The sequence below is a fragment of the Pteropus vampyrus genome, unplaced genomic scaffold (genome assembly GCF_000151845.1).
Source record: "Pteropus vampyrus isolate Shadow unplaced genomic scaffold, Pvam_2.0 Scaffold47, whole genome shotgun sequence".
Lineage (NCBI taxonomy): Eukaryota > Metazoa > Chordata > Mammalia > Chiroptera > Pteropodidae > Pteropus > Pteropus vampyrus.
In genome coordinates this window covers 58,568-85,043 of record NW_011888828.1, presented here as the reverse complement: position 1 = coordinate 85,043, position 26,476 = coordinate 58,568, and the positions used below count along the sequence as shown (strand labels likewise).

The following is a 26,476-nucleotide window of genomic DNA, read 5'->3' as shown; positions in this document are numbered from 1 at the left end:
ACCATGGTGTGGTATAGGTTTTTTAATATTTTGGGGGTGGGGGTAAGAGGAGAAGGCTTACATATGATACTGTAAGAAACTTCAGATTTAGAAAAGAACTCTTGTTTTAGATAGTTAAGAAACAAAATCTCACATTACTTTTTTTATACATTCTTTGATTTTTAGTTTATTTTACACTTTATTTTCTCATTGTGTTTCAAGTCGTTTGGTTCTTAATGAACCAGAGGGAAAAATGTGGAGGTATAACCAATAAGGATAAGAATGTTTCTTTGTATGATAAAGTCCATATTACTTTAATGTACTGTAATATGTTAATTTAGTGATCTTTATTCTAAACCATTTTGCCTAAGGTTTGAAGATTAGAAAATCAGTTTCAAATTAAATGTTGATAGTAACATGACCTTTGCTTTATTCAGTAAGTTCATTAAAAAATTGTTTTGAGTCACATAGACTTGCACAAAAATATGTACTTTTTGGCGTGTATTATATATAAATATATTTTTTACTTAACCTACTATACTATTATGGAAATGATATAAATAATGTGCCAAAATTCATACTGTGAAAAGATTGAATTGATGCACTTATTTCACAGGTGATAGTATTTAAATTTGAAATGTTAACAAGATATTAATCATGATTCAGATTCTTTAGTGGAATGGTACTTAAAAATTTCTCTTTAGTTGTTTGGCAGAATTGTGTTTATTCAGTAAATTTTCTTTGTGTTTATGTTTGAGCTATGAAATTACCTTTGAAACTTTCCCCCTAACCTAGTGCATAGATAGTTATTCTTTTAACACATTTAAAGACTAATTTATTAAAGGGAAGGTATGCCAAAGCATGATCTGTGATATAGCACAAGGGTTAAAACTAGTGCAGCACAAATTTGGATATAATGTTAAGAAATTGATTATGTGTCACACTTTTAAATGTAAATTGGTAACATTATTTATAATAGGTATGTTTTAATGCCTGACTTTCAAATAGCCATTGAGATCATACTATCCGAAACTTTTGATGCATCGTCCCGGGAATATATTAAGCCTTTGTGTTGAGTTTATCTCATTCCTGTGCCTCCACATTGATTTTTTTCTTTATAATTTAATAGATAGCACCCAGTCAACCATCTCAAGGTTCACAGCTTTTAACAAATTAAATTGTTACTTTTTGATATCCTTGATATTTTGTGTAGCAAATGAGATTTGCTTTATTAAGAACTGTTTATATTATGTGGACTTAAATCAGCCAAATCAGAGGACTGAAACATTCAGCTTCCCATTCTTTCCTCTGTGAATATTTCAGGACTAGTAGGAATAATGGGCCTTTGAAAAGATAAGAATTATTAGGAGTATCGATATAACATTTGTTTATGCCAGTAGTACTTATTAGCAAGCCTTACATGCTGGATATGTTAAATTATGAAAACATCTTACAGTTTTTTAGGTTAGTAATTTGGAGTCAGTTTTTTGAAATAAATTAGGATAGAGGTAAGGGTTTGGGTAGGAGGTGGCAGAAAGCCCATCTGTTAATGTTGTGAATAGAAGTTGTGGTTTCCCATCTGTTGGACTAGATTAGTTGCTTTTAAACTTAATAAGAGGAACTCCTTTGAAATGAAATCATATGTGTTTTAGGAATTGAAATTCCATGTAATTGATGAGGGAGGTACTCAGGTAGTTTAAATATCCATTTAGGGGTGACATGGAGTGGGGAGGGGATGACTCATTGTTTACAGGACCCCTGAAGCACTTCTGCAGGGCTGTAAGGTTCTGTGGAGCAGAAGTGCTTTCAGCTCTGCAATTTTAGCCTGGGAAACTGGGGAACTGATTTAATTTGTTCTACCTTACCTATGAATTTGGAGATGCTATAAAAAGTTCATCCTGGAAACATATTGAATTCTCAATTTGTTTCTTGCATTTTTGAAATCTTTCATTTGTATGGTTCTATAGACTACTACTTCTCTTGGTGAAGGTTTCTCTCTCAGCTGTACTCAAATCAAGGCTGTTGTACTGCAGGCAGCTGTCTCTTGTGGTCTCTTAAGCTGCTTTTATGGTGTATTCATTCTCTCAGTAATAGGAAAGTTAAGCATGCAGTCTGCATAAATTATATACAAGTCCTATACATAATGCTCATTAAAACCAAAACTTATTAAGAAATGAGATTAAAAATAAATAGAAATAGAAATTGATATCTTCTTCCTGCTTCTTAGCAGATTGCTGTACAGACCCCACTCTTGAGACCCCTGACTTAGAGCTCTTACCCACGTTATTCCAGCTTGTTCTTTCCATAAGGGCTGGAGAGATGCTGGCTGCCAAGAAGTTAGAGGAACAATAAGCAGGTGCTTATTAAGGAAGCACATGTGATACTCTTTGTTTTTATTCTGTTTGGCTTGTGACTGATTTTATTTTTTTTTTTTAAAAAAGAAAAAAGTTAACAGGCTAAGGACCAAAGCCAGCAAGACGGAGGCAGTAATTTTAAATGTTTCTGGTAATCGTAGAGCTTTGTATTCAGGTGTGTGCATGTGCTTGTGTTTTTTGAGGGTGTGGAGAGAAGCACGGGACCGCATTGTGGGTTTCCCTGGCCGTTACCATGCGTGGGACATCCCTCATCAGTCCTGGCTCTACAACTCCAACTATTCTTGTGAGCTGTCCATGGTGCTGACAGGTGCTGCCTTCTTTCACAAGGTAAGAAAAAGTTTGGTGAGAATGGCATGAACTTGGTAAGAGTTGAGCTATTGTGTGGTAGTGAAATCCTGCCCTAAAGGTAAAACTCCTAGAGTTTCTGATACGTCCCTTCTATGCCAGAAGTATGTTATTTCTGTTTTTAAAGACAGTGATCAAGATGGCTTAGAGTAACTCTGTAATAACAAGTTCGGATGAGATAGGAAAATCAGTTCCTGTTGCTGAGCATTAGCGCTCTCTGTAAAACTGGGCTAAACTACCATCCATTTTCAACATTGCCTTCCAGATGTGGCTTGGCCAGTGGAAGGCTGACCCTGGTACTCTTTGATTCAGGCTAACCACCGCTATCCCAAACCCCACCACAAGCCTCTGTCTGTTGTGGCTCCGTAAATTCAGTTTGATCCCTTAGAGCTTGTAACTTTTACCATGACTCACTTCCTGATTTTCAATGACTATCCAAAATTTAAGTCCCTTCAGTTGTTACTCTTCTCCTGAACTGTTATCGCTAAACTGTTCTATTTTTTTTTTGCTCCTGACTCATCTTCCCTTTATATCTCATTTGTTCTATAAAGTAGCCACTGGCCACATGTGGCTGTTGAGCACTTGAAATGTGACTGGTCAGTATTGAGATGTGTTATAACTGTAAAGTACACACAAGATTTTGAAAACTTAGCATGAAAGAAAGAATATAAACTATCAATAATTTTTTATATCGATTATATGCTAAAATTTAATTATATTTTGGATACACTGGGTTAAGTAAAATATATTACTAATTAATTTTACTTTTTCTTTTTGCTTTTAAAAATGTGGCTACTAGGAAATTTAAAATGATATATGCGATTCATATTATATTTATCTTGTGTAGTGCTGCTCTGTACCTTCTCTCCCAAGTCCTTGCTCTGGGCTCTGAAGAATCTCTGTTCTGAGATAGCCAAGTCACCTACACCCCCACTTCATAGAACACCTCCTCTATCTCCTTGGCTTGATTGAAACCTGACTTTTCTCTGAGGACAGTGCTTCCCCGTTAGCCCATTCCTGTCCTTCTTTCATAAATGGGGGCTGAGGCTGCTCATTTCCCCAGATGTGTACTTTGGAGCAGGGAAGGTATAGAGAACTATTTTCATTGCTTATCAGTGAGATTTCTAGGTAATTCTCAGTTGTCATATAAACTCTCATTTGAGGATCATGGCATCTGTCTTGTTGCTGATACCTACCAACCTTGTAATCTTTCCATCATGGTCATCAAGGATGTTGGCATCTGGCCCGTTATCCTGCTCTCTACTCCATGCCCTCTGACATTATAGCCACTTCACTGCCCTCATGAGAGACCCACCCAACACACTGTCTTCCCCATAAATGTTGAAGTAGCCCAGGGTCGTAGCTTCTATCTAGTGCTCTTTCTACTTTGTGTTATCCTTAAATATTCTGTCATACTCTCAAAGTCTTGTGGCTTTTCTTAGCACCTACAAGCTGATTTCTGTATCTGTATTCCAGCCTTGGTCCTTCTCTGAGATTTGTACTCATATGTTTAATTGTTTTCAGGACATACCTATATGTCCCTTCTGGTATGTCAAACTGAATTTTCTCCCCAAATCTCATCATCTGCCCCTCCAACTCCCTCAAATCTTTTGTCCCTCATATATTTTATTTCTCAGATGGTAGCATCTTGAAAGTCATCTTAAATAGAACCTTGATAGTCATCTTACTAGGGACATTTTGAACTAGCCTAAGAAGTCATTAAACTTTCAGCTTTTTTTTTTACTTTTTAAAATATAATGTGTAAAGCCAATGTGCTCATCTCATTCTTGACCTTACTCTTGTGTTTGTTTTCAAAACTTGGATGGGCTATGGTTGGGCTGGGGGTTGCAAACAGGGTTAGAGAGCATATGGCCGAGAAATTATACATAATTAAGAGTCATTTATTTTCACCCTGGTCATCTGAGAAAGAGCCATCTATTTTAGCAGTGTCTGCTCATACCAGGAGAATTTACTTTTCTTCTGAAATGTATGCCTTCTCAAATTCTCTGATTGTTCTTTAAAAGTTACAATAGTCAGAGCCCTTTAATTTCAAGTAATAAATAATTTACTTAATAAAACTTAGTTATTTTTCCTATTTGAAAATCCAGAGCAGAGATTACAAACTAGCAGCCCATAAGCGTTCAGGGCCTTACAGAAATGTTTATGTAGCCCCCCAGTGCTGTCCCATATATCGCCAGACTTTAAAAAGCAGTGGATTTTACAAAAAGATCCGGACTTTAATGAAAATGAAGATCAGGCCACACAGGGGCACCTCCGGCTGGAGCTGCACAGCCACTGTTCTCTGTAGAGGGGCACGTGTGTGCTTATTTGCCCCACGGCTCTTTTTTTCTTTATACCTATTTCTTTAAAATGTCATTTATTTACCTTACTTGTTTGGTCCTTGAAAGCAATTAAGTTAGTCATTCCCTAATCTGGAACAATCAAGTTTTTTGATTAAGTTCCTATCAATAAAAAATTTTCAACCTGTACCTGTATATTTATTTATAAATTGGATGTATGTACTACTGTATTTGTAGACATTTTTATAAGGTTGAGATAAAGGTAAAATGAAGTTTCAAAGTACTATTCTAAATTCTTAAATTTTAGTGAAAGCAATATGATTGAATATGTTTTGTTATTTTTAAAAATCTTGATTTGACAATGTGTGCTATGACAAGTCAGAGGTTTTTTTAAAATTAAGCATAGTTTTGATACTTGATTTTAATCACTGTTCCTGGAAGAAACACCTTATTGCCAGACTTTCTAAGTCATGATACTCATCTATCAATTTGATAGCATTTTGTTAAAATTGACTAGAATTTCCATCTTCTGTGATGCTAGTTTTTTTTTTTTTTTTTTTTAGCAAACTAATGAGAAAGTGTTACATTTTTGTATTTTAGGGTAGGTTCTAACTGTACTGAAACTTCATTTATAAGATTTTTAAACAGGTTAAAGTTTTTCTATGTTTTAAAAATATAGATATGAATGTTTTTATAGATTTTTATAAATGATTTTGCATCAAAATCACATAATGGTGGAAATACTTTAAATATTTCTTTTCATAATACTTTCTCCATATTTTTTTTAAAGGTAGTTCTTTCTTCTTGTTATAATGTCACCTTTCTCTTGATGAAGATATGGATTGTGCTTAGTAATATATTCTCCTTAGCAGACTAATGACAGCCATTGGCCATTTAAAGGGTCAACAGATTTTAATCACCTGTATTTCTGTAAAAGAAAAATATATAATTCATCTTCTAAGATCACTATTTCTTAAGTACTTTGCCTCAAGATAACCAGCAAACCACTGTGTGCTACAGAAATTTTGCAGTCATTATAGATTCTACTATTTAAGGTAATAAAACATATAAGTCAGTTTTATTGGGCACCTCACCTATTTGTTCATTATCAGCATATTGGCAGCACATCACTATCTGCCCTGTTTTACAGCATTTGCCAGTTCCGTGATACAAGTATTCTTGCCATGGTTGATGGCAGGTTATTGACATGAGTAACTGCCCATGGAGTTGGGAAGAGATGGGCAGTTGCGTACTATTTTACCATACAGTTATGACAGACATAAAGAACCTCAAGCTAACAGTCAAATATAATAAATAGTAGTATCATGTAACAAATTAGTTAAGAAGTAATGAGCTTTAGGTATTTATTGGTTTTTTAAAATAACTTCTTAAATTTTATTTTTAGGTAAGTGTATTTTTAATGATGGCTGTCTTTCATAACAAACTCACGAAATTCCTAAATAGTTTCACAGAATTCTTGAAAATCAACGTTCATTGGCAGTCGTGAGCCAGCTTCAGCACTCCACTTTGTGGGCCTTGCAGGACATGTAAGAACTTAGGTTTTTACTCTGAGTGAGATTGAAAGCCGCTGAGGAGTTTAGAAAAGGAGTGAAATGTTTGAGTTGGATTTGTGTTTTAACATGATCACTTAGCTGTGCTGAGAAGGCTATAGCGAAGAAAATATGGCAGCAGGGAGACTGTTTAGGAGACTATATGAACAGTCCAGTAAAAGGATGATGGTGGCTTGGAGCAGCGGGTAGCCAGTGGCAATGGTGAGAAGTGATCAGATTCTAGAATCTGTGAGGCACCGAGGGATTGGATGTTTCAATGACTTATTGAGAAGTCTGAGAAGTCAACCTGGCTTTTCCCCTCACTTATTCCTTATTGCCTTTTCAGAGACAGAATGTCGTTCAGCTGAATCAGTGTCTGACCTAATTTGACAGATCTTTATATTGTTGCAAAAATCACTGAGGTACCAAGGAGATTAATTAAAATTCCAGTTCTCAAAGTGGATGATAACAGCAATTTGGATGGGATAATTCTTCGTTGTGGAAGCTGTGTCTTACACGATGTTTAGCATCCCTGGCTCCAACCCCCTAAATGCCAGTGACTGCCACACCCAACCCCTTCCTCTTCACTTCCTAAGAGTCCTGAGATACATGAATACTTTTGCTGAGAGCCAAGGAACTGTGGCCTCTAACAGTATATGGTTCTTCTTCTTCCCTGACAGTATTATGCCTACCTGTATTCTTATGTGATGCCTCAGGCTATCCGAGATATGGTGGATGAATACATCAACTGTGAGGACATTGCCATGAACTTCCTTGTCTCCCACATCACTCGGAAACCCCCTATCAAGGTGAGGGTTCCACTACCAATGGGACTGGGGTGCCTGCATTAGTTTGCAGTAGGTGCAGTATGTAAACCTGCCTCAGGATCTTCTTCTGTAAAATGGGGATAATGATATCACCAGGTAAGATCGTCTTAGGGTTAAATGAGTTGTTAATATGGGGGCTCTTCTCTCCTAAGGGGTAGAATGTATAGAATTCAGTGTTTGGAAATTGGATGGGAAAAAATGTTACATCTTTAATTTTTTCTGATTTTTAACTGGAATTTAGCATTTCCATAAGTTATGCAACAAGTAACAATTCATAAGAGTATTTGTAGTAACTGTATTTTGTCACCAGTAGTACTCACAGATATTTTCATATCCCATTAACATTTGTTGCCACATTTCAGTGTATCATTTGTGTTCATTGCTGCTTTGAAATTTTGTTAGTTATTAACTTTCTCCTAGATCTTATTACTTAACAGATTGATAAAAGAGCACATATGTTACTATGTTTCAGTATAACTTGTTTCCTTAGTAATCTCTTGTATTTTATTACATGCATTTAAAAACATTCAGAAGTGGAGTCCTCACACTTCACCAGGTTGCCAAACCAGAGTGGAAGGGAGTCCATAGCACAAAAAACTTAAGAATTTCTCAGTTAATTTACGTAAAGCTCTAAGAATAGTGTCTAGTACATAATTAAGTATTGTATAAGACAGGTGTCCCCAACCCCTGGGCCATGGACTGGTACTATTAAGAACCAGGTCACATGAAGAGGTGAGCGAGCGAAGCTTCATCTGTGTTTGCAGCGGCTCCCCAGTGCTAGCATCACCGCCTCAGCTCCACTTCAGATCATAAGGCACTGGATTTTCATAGGCACACTGGTCCCAGGTGCCAAAAAGGGTGCGGATCACTGGTATAAGGATTTACTCCAAAACAAAAACAAAAGTGCCCTCAAAATTCTAGAAATTTGAGTTTTGTTTTGCCTTTGAGTTGATGAATAGATTTGACCAGAAGATACTAAATTCATACTCAGTGCACAGAAAGACCAGATTCATCACCCTTTCTGTCATCACTGCAGGATCAGACAAGTGAAGATACTAAATTCATACCCAGTGCACAGAAAGACCAGATTCATCACCCTTTCTGTCATCACTGCAGGTTCAGACAAGTGAAAGCTCTCTTGGTGAGGGTCAGGGTAGGCCCGGTAAGGGCCTTGCAAGGATTAATACTAGAGAGTCTTCATGTCAGTTCAGATTACTAGTATTTAGTGACTATGTTCTGTCAGTATTTGTGGAATCACACCTGATGTCCTTAGAAAGGTTAATAAACGAATTAGGCTCTAATTTTCATTATTGTTAAAAAGGCATATAATTTCATTTTATAAAATAATAAGTTTACTTTTATGGAAATCCTTAGTGCCACAAGTAAATAATAATTGGGTGCATATTACATTCTTCTTATATGTTGAAGATAAGTTCTAGACTAAGTAACCAGCAGCCTGTATTAATAACGACAAAACATATCGTAAATGGGAAGCAGAGTGGTGGTAACCAGAGGACACTAGGTCTTATGCACTAAAGCATTTTGAAAAGCATTTTGGGGCCTTATGCATCCATTTATACGTAATCAAACCTTTTCTTAAGCATAGCTCAAATTATAACTCAACTCCTGATTACCCCCAAAGCTTCCTCTGTTCCTGAGCCTTCTGCTAAAGCCTCACAAAACAATAACTAGTGGACCAAATTGTGTGTTTTTTTAAACTGTGAATGATAAAAGTCCACAGTTATTTCAATAAAAATAGTATGTTTCCAGGTACAGTGGCAGATCTGATGTTAAACAATGAAAAAGCACAATTCTTTGCAAACTTTAAGGTTAGGGAGCCAAGATCTTAGAAAGAAATTAATGATTGGTGCAATTTTCTATTCTTTATCCTTTCTTTTGTACCCAGGGACTGGACTTCAGCCAAGATGTATGCTTCTATTTATACCTCCCTAGTAGATCAAAAGGTATCCATGAAAATTTAACGTCTCTGATTAGGTACCTAATAATATCGTCAGTCACTCTACTCTTACAGACATGATGAATTTTTCATCTTCATTAAAGCATGTTTGTCTACTATATTATTAGGCAAGTGTTCATTAGCTAAACCATCTCTTTAGAGATTGAGATGGAAATAATTTGCACATGTTATATATGATTCTCACCAAATGAAAACTTGAGGAATAAGTATTCTCTCTGAATTTTTGCAATCTTATGGGAATATAAGAGGTGTTCCATTCAAGATTGGGATGACCTTTTTAAAATTAAAGGCTCAGTAGGTTAAGAATGTTTTCAAATTCTGAGTCCAATTATGTATTTCATAGTATAAAACCAGTTTGAACTAAATATTTTTATTAATTTACCTAATTTTAATAGTATCAGGTATATATACTATTTTATGTTTCAAAATAGTAAATTTTTTTTTGCTTCAAGTTTTCGCTATTGAACTGTTCTCTCTTTTGTTAAAATGAGAAAGTTATGACTGGTTTTTATGATTGGTAGTGCTTGCTCGATGATAATAGTTTAACAGTTTCAACTAAAGAACAGGGAGCTAATTTTATATTGTTGCTTTGAATTATGTGATGTTTTTTTTTAAGGAGGAGAAAGATCTAGAATGTAAATAGGCTTTATTCAGAATAAGGATTTGCCAGGGGAGGGGCATAAGATTGATGTTGTTTAAGGGTACAAACTTATAATAAGTAGTAAAAAAGCCATAGAAATCTAATGCATAGTATAATGAATATAGACAATAATATTGTACTATAATTATGTAATGTGATAAATATTGCTACATCCGCAATCATATTACAAGCCAAGGATTGCTGGCAACTAAAAGAAAGGCATGGGACAGAGAGAGGATGGACTCATTGACACCTTGATTTCATTCAGACTTGTAGCCTCCAGAACTATGAGAATAAATTTTTTTTTTTTTAGTCACTAAGTTTGTGGTAATTTGTTAAGCATCTCTAGGAAACTAATACAGTCACTGTCATGACATTAGTGGTATCCACGTCATTGTTTTTATTTATACTTTTATCACCTAAGTATGCGTCCCCAAACACTATGGCTTACTTTTAAAATAAACTTTTTTGTATTAAAGTTAATAATAGATTTACAGAAAAGTTGTGAAGACAGTACAGAATTCCCATATACCCCTCCCCGCATATAGATTCCCCTATTATTAACATCTTACATCAGTATGGTACATTTATCACAGTTAATGAACCAATATTGATACATTATATTACCAAAGTCCATCCTTTGTTCAGATTTTCTTAGTTTTTGTTTTTGTTTTTTTTTTTTTTTAACTATAATAATCATGTAGCAGAATTATATACCGAATACAACAAACAGCCATACGTGAACAAATGGTGTGCCTTCAACTCTTAGTTCCCACATTCTTGGACCACATTCCATGATTCTCTGGGGCAGAAAGGCTGGCTGGAGCATGAGGACCTCCCTGCTGACTCTGCATAACTAGCCCACGCCCAGGGCACAGGCTGAACATGTGGAAAGTGGCCAGACAAGTTACACCTGCTCCCTGATGAAGCCCATAAGAGAGGCTTTGGACCTGGCAGGGACCACTGGACCACGGAGTCTGAGGATAGGCACCTAAAAACCTTAGACTGGTCTACGCCTTACAGTTCCCTTATCCAAAGTCCCACTTACCGGAGAGGTTAGAGGAGCGGGGCATGTGAGCTGCCTCCAAGCCAATGCTTGGTCTTCGGTGAGCAGGGAGAAATAAAAACCGTGTTCCATAAGTGAGCTTGAACAGAACCAGTGGAGCAGGTGAAAGGTTCCAAAGCCCCATTTAGTACTCCGCACAGGAGACCAGGGGATGGTGGAAGGCGGAGATGTGTGTATTCTGCTGTGGTCACTGCTGTGACGAGCTCTGTCCTGCTGTCCTGGCCTGATTTGTACAGTTCCTCTGAGCTTTCTGAATTTGCCCTCGGGTGGCCCTGGGCTCTCACACTTCTGAGCCTAAACCTCCCAGCCTCAAGCATACAGAGTGGACACTCCAGAGGCAGAGGGCTGTCTTGAGGGTGAGTAGGCAGGCTTCCTGAGCAGGGGAGGTTCTTCCACACCACCTCCAGTGTCCAAGAGGATGCTGCGCTCCAGGAGGGAGAAGGCCCAGCTCTGGGAGCAGGAAGAAAGTCGAGCTGGGAGAATGACAGGAAGTCAATGTCTTTCTGTTCCAAGATCAGTTTTGCCTGTTTTGAACTTTATATAAATGGAATCATACTGTAGCACTTCTCCATGTTTCTTAACTTCGCTGTTATATATTTTTTTAAAGCTTTTTGTCAGTTTTTTCCATTTTGGGTAATAATTTTAGTATAGTTTTCATCATTCATTTTTTCTTCATACCCATACATTGTCTGATTTAGTTCAATATAGTTATCATTTCTCTTGTTCTGTTTGTTTTTCTCCATATCTGCCAGGACTTTTTGATAGTCCCTCATTTCTTCCATCAGACTTTAAGAACTTTCAAAATTTCATTGTAATATTATACACATTTATTGTTACACTTTTATTATAATTCTGTTTTGCAATGTTTTGGGGTCTAATTCTGTTGTTTCTGCAGATTTTTCCTTCATGTGGCTCATTCTTTTTTTTATTACTTTGTGAGACCATAGTCCTTGGTTTTTACTTACAGTGTTTCTTTGAGGCCTGAATTTACATCTGATGAAAGGATTTGTATGCTTCTGCCATGTGCCTGGGATCACCACCTACTGGAGACCTGTTTAAGCTAAATTAGCATCTTGGGGCTTTTCAGGACACAGAAGTGACATAGATTCTCGTCTCAAATGTGTGAGGGCCAGCTTGTGGTTATAAATTCTCAGAGGTGCTGTTTCCTGAGAAGAAAACATTGCCTTACCATCTCTGTGGGGCTGCCTCCATCCTGCAGCCTTCCATGGGGTCTCAGTGTTTCACAGCTCTTGGCTTTCCCAGCCTGATAAAGACCCACGCTCCTGGCTATCTCATTAGATCCAGGCTTTCTCATTGTTTAGGCTTCTGAGGGTTTTATTTCTTTCATTCTATATTTCATTTCATTGTCAGCCATATTTTTAAAGAGACGGTTTATATATTTTATCCTGCTTCTTCAGGTATTCTGTGCTGAGGGGATTTTTATGTTGTTTGGTTTGTCACATTAATGGTAGTAAAGCTGTTATATTATTCTTCAGACTTTTCTAATTGCTTGAAATTTCATAATAACTACTAAACTATAATATGACCATTTCCCCCATGTCTTTATATATAATTTTCTTAAATGTTTATAAATGGATGTATAGGATTTTATAATTATTTAACTAGTTCCCTTTTGATGGGTAGTTTTCCAGTATTTTGCTCTTAAGAACACTGATGAAACGAACAACTTTATAACTATATTTTGCCATGCAACCAAGATAAACACGAGAAGTAGAGTTACTAAGAGAGGCAACACTACACATGTAAGGTTTTTGATACCTGTTAAATGTAGGCCGTTTGGGAAGAGCATCCTTACTGCATCCGCGGCGGGTGGAGAGCTCTGGGCTCGGGCCCTGGACTCTGTCTCCGCGAGTGCATGTCATCATCTTCACCGTGGACGTGGAGGCACTGGCCAAGCCGCAGGGTTTCTGTCAGTACTAGTACCGGTGATTCTTACTCTGTGCTCTTGCTTCCCTCTTCCCAGGTGACCTCGCGGTGGACTTTCCGATGCCCAGGATGCCCTCAGGCCCTGTCACACGATGATTCCCACTTCCATGAGCGGCACAAATGTATCAACTTTTTTGTCAAGGTGTATGGCTATATGCCCCTACTGTACACTCAATTCAGGGTGGACTCTGTGCTCTTCAAGACCCGCCTGCCCCACGACAAGACCAAGTGCTTCAAGTTCATCTAGGGGCATTGCAGGTTTTGGGGAGAGGATGAGCAGAGTGAGGGAGATGGCTCCTAAAGTCTCTAGACATTGAAGGACCTCAGGGACATCCACTGGGTGGGTGGCCCAGATCCTCTGCTGGGAGAGGCAGCAGGAGGAGTAGAAAGCAAGTAGTTGCCTTTCTCTTGGAGTTGGCCACACTGGGCCTAGAACCCTGGTCAGAGGACACAGGGTTCCCTACACAGGGCACTGACTGATAGCTTACACTGAGGACATGAGGACTCTGGAGAGTCACTCACGCAGTTCATAAGCCCAGGACAGCTGGTTTGTGGTTTTTAAATTCAGTAACAACTATTATTATTTAAAAAGAAGTTTCAGATTTGCCATTCAAGGCTTATTTATATATATGTGTGTATATATACATATGTATGTGTATATATGTGTGTATATATATATATATGCACACACACACTCACATATACATATATATATATATATTGGGGGGGGGGTTGAAATTTCTGCCTATCTCACAAAGTGAGTGTCCCACCAAGGCTCCTGATGTTTGATATTTTGGTGGAGACGGATCCTGGCCTTGTGGTATCTGTCTGGCTCATCCTTAAAGCTCATCTCCTTCCTCCCCAGGGGCATCTGTGTGCAGAGACAAAAGAGGGCCAGGCTAGCCCTCTAATGGGGCCCCGGATGAGTTAAGATCTGTCAATTTGTTCCTTCTCCCGTTCTGTTGCCAACCAGCGATCTGTAACTCGCATCTCCTCTCACTTGAGTCCTTGGGGAGGACTGACACCTTTGGGAGTAGCTGGATTTGATGGTTTTTGAGGATTTATTCAGTCATGCTGTCCCAGTACTTGTCCCTGCTCTCCATTCTCTTCCCTGTTTGGAAGAGAAGAACGAGGAAGGAAGGGGACCTAAAGACAGCACTCCCAAATGGCTCTTTTTGTCCGGCCCTCCTTTTAAAATACATGTTGTGCTTGGGCTTCAGGCTTTCCTGAAGATTGTCTCTTGTGTAAAACTGGCAGGCTGCGCTTCCAGGTGTGGTCTGGAGCAGTTTGCAGGTTGGCCTGCTCTGTAGTGTAGAACAGGCGAGCGTCCTTTGCAGCTCCCACCCGGCTGGCCGGGAAGTCTGAACAGCAAGGCACCACCTGCCTTGGGATATCTACCTTGGTGAAATTCACCTTCCCTCCACCTTTATCTAGACCTGAGTCCTATGTTACCTGTAGTGTTTGGATCCCTATTATCTGGTTGGTTCCAGGACCCCCTGAGGTTCAGAAAGTGCCAGAACAATAGGAGGATATTTGTTACGTTCAGCTCAAATCCACTTGAAATTTAACAGGCATTTTCATCCCACATTACCACTTTCTACTCTGGGTTTGAATTTCTGTTCCCTGGGCTGAAATGAAAATAAGCTAATCTTTTTTTTTTTTTTTTTTTTGGTGGTGGTGGCAGTAGGGGGATGGAAGAGCGTGTTAGTGGTGTTGGGCAGGGATTTAGCCCGATTTCTGCCATTTTTCTGGACCCCACTTCCTTCCAGCAGAGTTGAGTATAGGTGGTTTCCTGCAGCTGAACAATGCTCAGGTCTGTCCTGGTCATGCACATGCCTTAAACTGGTTGTCTTCCCCAGACTTCGACGTCCTGTGCTTCTATTTCTTAGGGGCATATTCTCTTGTGACCTGCCTGTACCAAATTGGTTCTTTTCAAGTATCATTTTGAAGCCAGGTTCTGTCCTATAGATACCACCCACCTGTAGGGCCAGCTTGCCCTAAGGGGACCTCTCCACCGGCAAACAGGACCAGAGCTGCTCCCAGGACTTGCGTCCTCCAGAGGTTCCCACTGCCTCTTCTCTCCTAGGTAGGCAGCTGCCTAGGAAACTGAGTTATGCTCCTCAGCAGCCCTGCAAAGGGTCCAGACTCCCTGCATCCTAACTTTCTAACACCCTTTCCTTGACTTCTGACATTATTCTTTTTAGCAGTAGCCTTCTTCCCTCTGGGAAGCCAAAGAGTATGGTGTTTTGAGCTATGTATGTGGCTGCTATTTTTATCTCGTTTATTTTAATGTTAGAAACTCATAAACTGACCTTCGGTGGGGCCTGGTGAGAAGGGAGCAGTCCGCATTAGGACCTCCTTTAGTGGAGCCAGACTGTTGGGCCCCTGAACGCTTGTTGTTAGATCCAGTGGCCAAGTGGTCTGAGCTTACGGAGAACATCGAAGTGCACTTCAGGGTTATGATGGTAGAGAGTCCAACAAAGAGCACTGTTTGGACCCGAACAGACACTGATGTGAAGAACCTCAGACAACAGGCTCTGGTGGACACCGGCTGTGTTCTTAAAGTACACTCAGCAGCAAGAAGCAGGGCAATTGGATCTTTCAGTTTGCTTGGTTAGGTGCTCCTGGAGGATGGCTGCTGCATTTTGCAAGGTGGATTAGGGAGAGGCCCAGCTCCATGCTCAGAATGCCTTTGATGCTGATCCGCCACTTTGGGAAACCCAAATGTTGCCTACATCACCTGTGACTCACCGGAACATGAAAGGATCCACATGGGTTTCTTCAGCTGTCTGCAGGTAATACCCGGTTGCCAATCTTGGCTCCCAGAGCCCAGGACACCCTTGATCTCCAGCCAGCCAGTTTGCCCTTCACCGTGAGGGGCATCCCCCTAAGCGAGCACCTCCTGAGGTGCTTAGCAGGCTGTCCTGAGCATGCGCACCAATGGCTGTGGTTCTCCGTGCGGACTACATCTCAAGCCAGGGTCTGCGCACCAACGTGGCGGGTCCTGTCTGGCAGATACGAGCAGCTCCTTCCGTAGCTGCCTGCCTGTGTGCTCAGGGAGCTCCTGGTTTGAAATGATGCTATTCTGAAGGGGGAAGCTCTTTGATATCCATCCTACGTCCATCACCCCACCACTCCTCTTCCAATCATGAGCACAATGGTCTTACATTGGGTTTTTGTAAAAAAAATAAAATAAATGGAGACTAACTCAAGGAGCTTGGAGGTCTTTTGTGATTTTTCTCTGCAGGCACAGAAAAGTGACCTCACAGAAGGTGCCTTTCTGATTCCAGGGACCCACCAATGCATGGCCAGCTGGGACCGCCCCCCGCCCCCGGCACCCCTCTGTGAGAAGGGCTATGTGATTGGTCCTGGTGCAGCCCGCGTACCTGAACCTAGGTGATACTGAAAACATGCACTGACATGGGCAGCCTTGCCTGTGCCCATTTGTGGGATTAGTCATTTGATTACATAGGAACTTTGGTGTCATTTAACTGGTTTGTGTAGGATGGCAAGTGGCATATATGTCACCTTTATTATTTCATGGTAATTTAAAAACGTGTGTGTGTGTGGTGAGGGGAGCTCCTGTGTGCATGTGCTCCCAGTCTAGAGGAGAGGGCTTGCTTAGAATGGCTGAGTTGGGCTAGAGGTGGTTCTGTTGACGTATAGGGAGTCACTAAAAGAATCTGCATCTGATGCTTCTTAACTGTCAGAACCCAATTCTTCTGGTGTCTGTGTTCCTAGACTTCTGCTCGGTTATGGGATCAGAGCCATCTTCAAGAGAGGGCACCAAGTCATGGGCATTGGAGGAGATGGATAGAGATAGGAAAGAGCATGGAAGCCAGAGAAAAGCTGAGTTGGGGGGTGCTCCTCGCCTGGGCTCTGCAGTTGGGAGGGAGTTTGGTTTGCATTGATGATCCCTGGAATGTGTGGGACCTAAAAGTCAGTGCACTCCTCAAGTAGGGTTGACCATTGATCAGGTTTGTGGCAGGTGAGGGGGGTGGATAATGTCATATAGAGTGAGACTGCCGACTTGGGTCTGGAGTTTTGGCTGCCAAGTTCCTATTCGTCTAACCATCCACCTCCTTGTTACAATCTGTCTTGGGACCAGAGAGACTTGAGGAAGTTGCATGAGGCTGGAGAAATGGCGGTTTTACTGTACACAAAGATAGCATGTATACTTAGGTTCCTGTCAGTTCCTTCTTAAAGTGGTCACTGTTAATGGTTGATATTATTGTCACTGAAATTGAAAGCTCTAAAATATTTACAAAAATGTTTAAAAGGATAATGTTGAAATTAAGGGTATGGCTCGAGAGTAGATCACATTAAACTGGTGGGGAGCAAGTTAAACTAAACTTTCATCTCATCTATAAAATGGCAAAAATCATGCCCACATTGTAAAGAAATGTTGAAAGTTTACAAATGTGAAGAGTCCACTCTTTGGCACACAACAGAAATGAACATACTGTAAACTTCTTAGCGGCTCTTTCTGTACTCCATTTTTTTAATGAGAACTCATTGTTCAAGACTCAGCTGGAGCATTGCCTGTAGAGCGGCTTCTCTTCCAAGAAGTCACTGCTCACCTCTCCCCATCTCCCGTTAGAGCAGCCTGATCTTTTACCTCTATGCTCTGTAATGGTTTATAGCTCAGCTTCCTACATCAAACTGTAAGCTTCGAGACTAGAGCACATAACAGTAAGTGCTGAATAGTTTTTTGATAAATGAATGATTTGACAAAACAACTAGAGGGTCACAGAAATAGTTGGCAACAAGCTGAATAGTAATCAGTACTATAATGCTTCTGGAATTCAGTATAGCTAATGTGGTATTAACAAGATAGTTAAGGGAAGCTTGGCACTGGATGGCTGAGAAGTCTTATATTCACTACTTTTATTATTTAAATCTTCACTGACAAGAGGATAAGAGCATGCCAAGACTTAGACACAGAGTGGATTCCAGAAGAGATTATTAAGGTGGGAAGCCTTGCCGTAGGCCAGGTTTGGTTTGGTATTTAGTTTCACTTGCTTCTTGACCTGTTTTAATTATGCCACTTGTTTTACCTTTCTCTATTTGTCTTTGTATTTGTAAGAGTATAAATCCTGGTCACACTGAAGGGTTGTCATGTTAGAGCTTAAACTGTTTAGATTCTGTTTATTTACTATTGCTCCCAATATTCCATTATAGGATAAACCTATACCTAGAAGCTGGTTTACTGTACATGCTGTGTAGCCATCTACATATCCATCTCTCTAGTTATCCTTTCATCCATCCTACTTTTGGTATATTTCTAAGTAAATTACTGATGTCAATGCATTTCCTTCTAAATACATAAGCACACACATCATTAACTGGAGGTCACTATTAGTTTCTATATGTTTTACATAAAATTTACATATTAAATTTACACACTGAAATGCACAAATCTTTAAGTACACTCTTCAGTTTTGACAACTGCATACACCTATGTAACCTAAACCTCTGTTAAGACATAGAACATGACTAGCAAACCCAGAAGGTTCCCTCGTCTTCCTTCCTAGTCAGTCTCCACCTCCATCCCAGAGATGACCAATGTTCTGATTTTTCAAAAAAATTTTGAACTAGTTTTCCCTGTTCTAGAATTTCATATAAATGGTGTCACACAAATTTTACTTTTTTGTGTAAGGTTTCTAGAAACTTGGCATAAAATTTTCGAGATCCAGTGAATGTTAGTTATATGTATTAGTAATTTCTTTCTTGTATTGCTGAGTAGTATTCCCAAATGTAGTGTAACAGCATCTGTCCATTCTGTTGATAGGCACTGGGCTGTTTCTAGCTTGGAACTATTCTGAATAAAATTGCTGTGAAGATTCATGTGCAAGTCTTTTTGTTGATTTATGTTTTTTTTTCGGTAATGCCTAGGAGTGGAATTGCTGTGTGATAACGTAGGTGTATGTATGTTTAGTTTCATAGGAAACTGCCAGGCCTTTTCCCGTGTGTGCCATTTTGTGCTCCCCTGAATAAGAAATTCTTGTGTCCACAGCCTCGCCCATCTGTGGTGTTGCCAGTCTTTCTGATTTCAGCCATTCTGGTGGGTAATGGTATCTTGTAGTTTCAATTTGCATTTCCCTGATGTCTAAGACATTAAGAACTTTTCATGTGCTTACACCCTTCATATATATTTCCTTTGTGAACTATCTGGATAGATCGGCCCATTAAAAAAAAAAAAAAACTTAGTCTTTTTTAAAATACATTTTTAGTAGACTTTTATTTTTTTAGCAGTTTTAGAATTACAAAAAATTGAGCGGAAAGTAGAGCTCCTCCTCCATTTTTCCTGCTGTTAATATCTTGAATTAATGTGGTACATTTGTTACAATTGATAAGCCAATATTGACATATTAACTAAAGTCATAGCTTACATTAGGGTTCATTCTTTGTACAGTATTCTGTGGGCTTTGACAAAAGCATAGTGACATGTAACCACCTATTCATCCTTCCCTCTCTCCAAACCCCTGGCCTTTTTGCTGTTTCCATAGTTTTGCCTTTTCCAGAATGTCATATAGTTGGAATTGTGTTGTGTGTAGCCTTTGCAGATTGGCTTTTCACTTAGCACCATGCATTTAAGTTTCCTCCATCTTTTTGTGGTTTGATAGCTCATTTCCTTTTTATTGCTGGATATTATTCCATTCATGTAGATCATGGATGTACTATTTGTTTTCATTGTTGAGTTACAGGAATTCTAGACAATGGACTACTATCTTTACCCCGGATAGTAACTAGCCCATGGTCAGATACAGGTTTTGTAAGTATTCTTCTTTATGGAATCTTCTGAATTTTGAATTTGGATGAGGTCAAATTTATAACTTTTTTCTTTTTACTGCTTTCTTTGACTCAGGAAACCTGTGCCTACCCCAAGTCATGAAGATGTTATATTCTGTTTTCCACTAAAAGCTTTATGGAATTAGCTTCTATCCTTAGGTCTAGGATCCATCTCAAATTAAAATTTGTGTATGTTGAGTGATAGTGGTCAAGCTTCTAATTCTTTTTTCCTATATGAGTATCTAGTCATTTGTTAAAGAGACTTTCTTTTATCCACTGAATTGCTTTGGGACCTTTGTTGAAGACAGAGTGACTGTGTAAGTATGGTTGTTTCTGAGCTTTTTCTGTTATGCTGACTTGGTCAATCCTTGTTGTCAGTACCATACTGTGTGGATTAATGCAGCTTTCTAGTTTTGGAATAAAGTAGTATAAATCTTCCAACTTGTTCATCTTTCTCAAGATTGCTTTGGTAATATAGTCACTTTGTATTTCTATACATAAATTTCAGAATTAGCTTGTCACTTTTTAATTTTTATTCTCATAAAATATACATAACTTAAAAATGGCTACAATACAATTCAATTGCAGTAAGTACATTCACAATGTGTAACCATCAGCACTAGCAATTGCCAGAACTTTTTCATCTTCCCAAACAAAAAGTCTGCACTCGTTAAACAAAAACTCCCCATATATCCCTCCCTTCAGCCCTTGACAACCTCTGTGTTGTCTCTACGGTTTGTCTGTTCTGGACAATCGTATAAATGGAAGCATACAATGTTGAGTTTTTTTGCGTCCAGCTTATTTTACTATGTTTTTAAGAGTATTCTATATTCTATGCATTAGAATTTCATTCCTTTTTATGGCTGGATAATATTTCACCATATATATACATATATGTATGTATATGTAACATACTTTATCCATTCATCTATCGATGGATACTTGGGTTACTTCTGCTTTTTGGCCATTATTAATAATGCGGTTTTGGACGGACACGGGTGGACAAATATCTGAGTCCTTGCTTTCAATTCTTTTGGGTATATACTTATGAATAGAATTGCTGGATCATATGGTAACTCAATATTTGAAGAACTGCCAAAATGTTTTCATTAGCAGCTGCACCATTGTATATTCTACCAGCAATGCACGAGGGTTCTAATTTCTCTATATCTTGCCAACACTTAATTAAAATTTTTTATTATAGCTATTCTAGTAGGTATGAAGTGGCACCTCATTATGGGTTTGATTTGCATTTCCCTTATTAATAACTAATTATATTCAGTACCTTTTTATGTGTTTATTGGCCATTTGTATTTATTCGTTGAGAATATTGAATAGAGAAATGTCTGTTGTGCTCTTTGCCTAGTTTTTAAATTGAGCTGTTTTTTTGTTGTTATCCACAGGGATTTTGATGGTATTGTATTGAATCTGTAGATCAATGGGTAGAAGTGAAATATTAATATTGAATCTCTAATCCATGAACATGGTGTATCTTTGATTTCTGCCAGCAAGGTTTTAAGACTTTCAGGGTAGAGATCTTACACATCTTTTGAAAGTTTATTCCTGAGTATGTGTTTTCACACTATTATGAGTGATCTGCAATCTCGGTAACTAATTTTATTAACTCTAGTAAATGCTTTGTAAAAATATCTTAGGATTTTCTATATAAACAATCTTTTGCTCATGGTCCTGGAAATTTGCTCCTCTGTAGTTATGAGAAGTTTGGGAGAAACTTGCATTTGGTCTATTATGTTGGTGTGCTAAAGTCATCAGAGACAGCACAATTCCCAGAATATAATAGGTGCTTATAAATGCTCAGTGATGATTGGAAAGGCTTACTGATGATTGAAAAGACTTTGTGAAATCAAAGTTCATTATTTTCAAAGTATTGTGAACACTGTAGTTACTAAATTAAAATTTATAATCTAAAAAATGTTAGCAAACTTTTAGTTGATAATGTGTTTAGTAACCCAAAATTTACTATATATTATGTGAATCAAAGTTCCTTATTTGTGGTTGATTTCACAGTTGTATGTCGGGAAGACTTATAAATGAGTTAGGGATTATTACTGTGGTTTATTGGAGAAGGGTAAAGAATAAATCCTGCTAACATAAGAATTATGTTTTTTCAGAGGCCTCAGCAACATAATAGAAACATTTTATATGCTTAATGACGAGATGTGGGCAAGACACCTTTTAAAAACCTATGGTCCTGTGACTCAAAAATGTTTAATACATGTAAAATGTCCCTCCCCCCCACACTTTAATGAGATATTGACATATAACATGTACATTTAAGGTTTGATACACATAGATATTGAGAAGTAAGAGTTAATAACTCTATCCCCTCACAAAATTACCAATTTTGTAGTGATAACTTTTAAGATATACTCTCAACAATTTTCAAGTACATACTACAGTTTTGTTATAGTTACAATACTGTATATTACATCCCCAGAACTCACTCATCTTATAGCTAGAAGTTTGTACCTTTTGATCAACATCTCCCCTTTTGCCCAACTTCCGAGCCCTGGAAGCCGCCATTCTGCTATTTCTTTGAGCTCAGCTTTTTTGGATTCTAAATGTGAATGAAAACATATAGTATGTCTTTCTCTGTTTGACTTTTTTCACTTAGTATAATGCCCTCAAGGTCCAACCATGTTGTTGCAAAGTGCAGGATTTCCTTCTTTCTCATGGCTGACTAATATTCCATGCATATAGAGACCACAGTATCTTTATCCATTCATCTGTTGACAGACACTTAGGTTGTTTCCATATCTTGGCTATTGTGAATAATGCTGCAGAGAACAATGGGAACACAGATATCTCCTTGAGATCCTGTTTTCATTTCCTTTGAATATATACCTAGAAGTGGAATTGCTGGATCGTACGGTAGTTTTAATTTTTTTGAGGCACCTCCATACTGTTTTCCATAGCAGCTGCATCAATATGCATCAATAACGTTTGAGAGTTCTCTTTTCTCCAAATCCTCGCCAAGATTTATCTCTTGTCATTTTGATAACAGCCATTTTAACAGGGAAGAGGTGGTATCTCATTGTAGTTTTGATTTGCATTTCCCTGATGATTAGTGATATTGAACACCTTCTCATATACCTATTGGCCATTTGGATGTCTTCTTTGAAAAAAATGTCTATTGAAGACCTTTGCCCCTTTTAAAATCAGATTTTCTTTTTTTTCTATTGAGTTATAGGAGTTCTTTATATTAAGCCCTTATCAGATAGATGGTTTGCAAATATTGCCTCTCATTTGGTAGGGTGCCTTTTCATTTGGTTAACAGTATCCTTAGCTGTGCAGAAACTATTTGATGTAGTCTCCCTTGTTGATTTTTGCTTTTGTTGCTTGAGCTTTTGGTGTCAAATGTCAAAGGAGCTTTCCCCCATGTAATGTTCTAGTAGTTTTGCAGTTTTGTGTCTTACATCTAAGTATTTAATCCTTTTTGAGTAAATTTTTGAGTGGTGTTAAGACAGGGGTCCAATTTATTTTTTTTGCATGTGGCTATCCAGTTTCCCACTGTCGTTTATTGAAGACTCTCCTTTCCCCATGGAGGCTTCTTGACTCCCTTGTCTAATACTAGTTGACTGTATATGTGTGGGTTTATTTCCAGGCTCTTGATTCTGTTTCCATTGGTCTCTGTGTCTGTTTTTATACCAGTACCATACTATTTTGATTGCTGTAGCTTTATGATAAAGCTTGAAATCAGGAAGTGTGATACCTCTAGCTTTGTTCTCTTTCAGGATTGCTCTGGCTAGTCAGTCTCTTGTGGTTGCATTTAAGTTTTAGGATTGTTCATTCTATTTCTGTGAAAAATGCCAGTAGAATTCTGATAAGGATTGCATTAAATCTATAGATGGTAAAATATTTTTATGATGTGATTAAAACCTATAATGGTCTACTAAGAAGCAGTGGAGACTGTGGTTCTTAATCTTTAGAGAAGAAACTCATGATCAGCTCTAGCCTCCAGCAAGATTAGACATTTTTGGCTCAGTTCTACACTGCTTATCTTCAGGATTTAATTGTGACTTCCTTTAGAATTATTGCTGGTTATTTCTGCCTGATTTGAACCTTGTATAAGAGTAATGTTATTTACCCACCATTCCACTGCAATGAATGAGACCATCAGGTGTTTCCTACCTTTCCACAGTGTGGCATGAAACAATTCAACTTTCCTTAAGGCTACAGGGGAAAAACTGGACTCAGGGCCAGAGAAAAGAAGTGCCCCCCTTTCCTACTCACCAGTTTGCTTGGCTCATATGACTATATTATCATAGAGCTTTGGAAGTTTCTTCACTTTTATTTCTGTTGATACTTCACTATAGTTTGGAAAAGCCAACTCTTGCCTTTATAGGACAACTGAGAGGTTCGAAAGCTTCAAGTTCTTTAGGGATTAAGGAGAGTAGCTGTTACCTTTACTTGAAAAGAAATGGACTGATAGGCATGTCTCCCCTTCCTGGCCAGCTCCTGATCCCCAGTACTCACATACGACATATGGTAAGGCAGAAGTCACTTATTGGCTATGTGTTTTTGGGAGTTACTTAGCCTCTGTGCCTCAGTTTCCTCATCCAATACCTTGACTGTAGCCCTGTGGAGTGAGAACCCTGAGCCATACCAGATTCCTGACCCACAGAAACGGTGAGATATTATTGGTTGCTTTAAGCCACTAAGTTTTGGGGTAATCTGTTACATGACAATAGATATACCACTTAGAAAGATTTAAAGCAGTAATCAAGTTCCTCCTTACTGATCAAGCCCTTAAATAGAAATTAAACTTGGACAAATCCAAGTCATTCCTGGATGTATCATTAGAACATTTAAGTAAAATAATCATTTTGATTTCAGCTCTATTTTATAGTTTTTGAATTTTCAAGATTTAAAACAACTTTGCCTACACGTGATGCTTATTTATACTTTTCATCCCCTAAAAACTAAACTAAATTTGCAAAACTAAATCTCTTGTAATGTTTATCTTCTCTCATGGTTGCAGGCTCCTAGTTTACTCTGTAGACACATCTTAGGCCCCTTGATTTGAATGACCTGTAACTTCAAAAACAGAGACCCATTTAAGCATTCTGATGCCCCAGCCTGGCACAGTTGGAAATAGCATAAATGAAAGTGGCTTTTTCCTCCTTTAATGAAGAACTCATTCTCACTGAAATTTCCATTCCAGAGAGAGAAGTGACAGTCAACTCTTCGTAAAACCTGAGCAAGTAGTTCTACAGTATTTTATATAATTCTTGGGTCACTAGATCCCTTTGTGATGCTTAGCTGCTAGCCAACTTGGAGGACTGACATGGGCTGAATTTCAACCAGCCTAAAAAAATTAAGAAAAGCAGGTTGAGCTGGGCCTGCGACCATAGTTGACCAGTGCTAAGACTTGCACTTCACTCCCCTGCATACTAATATTTGCAAAATTGGCGTGTGACTTACAAACGATGCTATGTTACATTAGATGTTATCTCATAAATATCTGTTTAAAATTGTTTAAAAACAATTCGGAAGCAGCATTATTTCAAATGCAATAGCTTACTATTATTACTAGTGGGTCTGTGGGCATCTGTGTTTAGTGCTCAGCTTACTGCAGAGAATCCTGATGATCTGTGGGAAAGGCAGTAACAGGCAAAGATCAGCTAGTGGAGTACAAGGGTCTTGTTCTGGATCTTTCCCCAGAAGGCTAAGGATGGGATTTTCATTATAGACACAGCTTAAAGTTAAGCACCTTTTATACAATTTAAGAAAAATCTGAGTTTTTACAAAAAAAAAAAAAAAAAAAGCCAGGTTACGACTCACCAAACTAAAATTTGCTGTAGTGTTTAAATCAGTATAAACTGTCGATTCAATAGAGCATAGGTACTTCTATAAAAAATAAGTTTATTAACAAAATGAGCTCACAATATAAAATACAGATAAATGGGTTCATTTTACTAACTTTGGGGGCTTGTCTGTCTTCCTAGGTGCAGCACTACAGACAAGTAAAACAAAATCTAAGACTAGTTCTGCCCAAGGCTTGTGAAACCATGAAAAAAAACACCAGCCACTTAAGACAACAAGTTAGTCACTCTCATCTCCCCTTCCACCACTGCCCTCTTAGAATACTGCTTCTGTCACTTTTATGCTACTTCTCAGCTCGCGGCCTTACCATCCTGGCTCCTCAGGAGAGCCAGACTTGGGAAGAAAGAAGAAAATGAGTATAAAGCTTAAAGCAAAAGTTCTTGCTTGAAACAGTGCTAGAAATTCAGACCAGGAGATTCTGGCCATAACTCCTGATAATGTCCCTCAAGAGCCTTTTTTGCCTTAAGCCAGAGAATACCACAAAGACATGGCTAACCTTTTCTGCCCTTCCTCAGCTGGCTTGTGCTGGGCAGCCAGTGTGAAGGACTGTTGGGTTTCAGGGAAGTAGAGAAGGCTTAGATGTTCCATTTAGAACTTCTGTAGGAATTTGAGGACAAGATCTCGCAGTCGTACCCTGAGCGTCTCATCATTGTCACAAATGATATGGGTTGAATCTTCCTCAATCTGGATGAGTGTCTCGGCTTCCTGGAGCAGGACGATATGGCCCTTGGCTGTGTCTTCCACTTTAATGTCACTGAAGCCATGCTGCTCGAAAAAGAAGAGAGAAAGGGGTTGATGGGCACACTGAAAGGCAGAAGGATATTTCAGCA

At 38.6% G+C, this 26,476-nt stretch overlaps 2 protein-coding genes across 5 annotated transcripts in view; one reads left to right on the top strand and one right to left on the bottom strand.

Annotated features, from left to right (window-relative positions):
• EXTL3 (exostosin like glycosyltransferase 3) overlaps positions 1-16,222 on the top strand; it is a 53,328-nt gene extending 37,106 nt beyond the window's left edge. For 2 of the 3 annotated variants that reach the window (XM_011359330.2, XM_011359328.2), the window contains 3 exons: positions 2,537-2,681; positions 7,230-7,358; positions 13,045-13,592. In XM_011359330.2, coding sequence (XP_011357632.1) covers positions 2,537-2,681; positions 7,230-7,358; positions 13,045-13,254 — 484 coding nt within the window. In that variant the 3' untranslated portion in view covers positions 13,255-13,592. Of the gene's footprint in view, positions 1-2,536; positions 2,682-7,229; positions 7,359-13,044 lie in introns of all 3 variants that reach the window. The other variant, XM_011359327.2, reaches the window with a different exon arrangement.
• A 3,007-nt stretch (positions 16,223-19,229) lies between these two features.
• The window catches only part of INTS9 (integrator complex subunit 9), a 63,272-nt gene continuing 56,025 nt past the window's right edge, over positions 19,230-26,476 (bottom strand). The window contains exon 12 of one of the 2 annotated variants that reach the window (XM_011359326.2): positions 19,230-26,411. In XM_011359326.2, coding sequence (XP_011357628.1) covers positions 26,235-26,411 — 177 coding nt within the window. In that variant the 3' untranslated portion in view covers positions 19,230-26,234. The remainder of the gene's footprint in view (positions 26,412-26,476) is intronic. The other variant, XM_011359325.2, reaches the window with a different exon arrangement.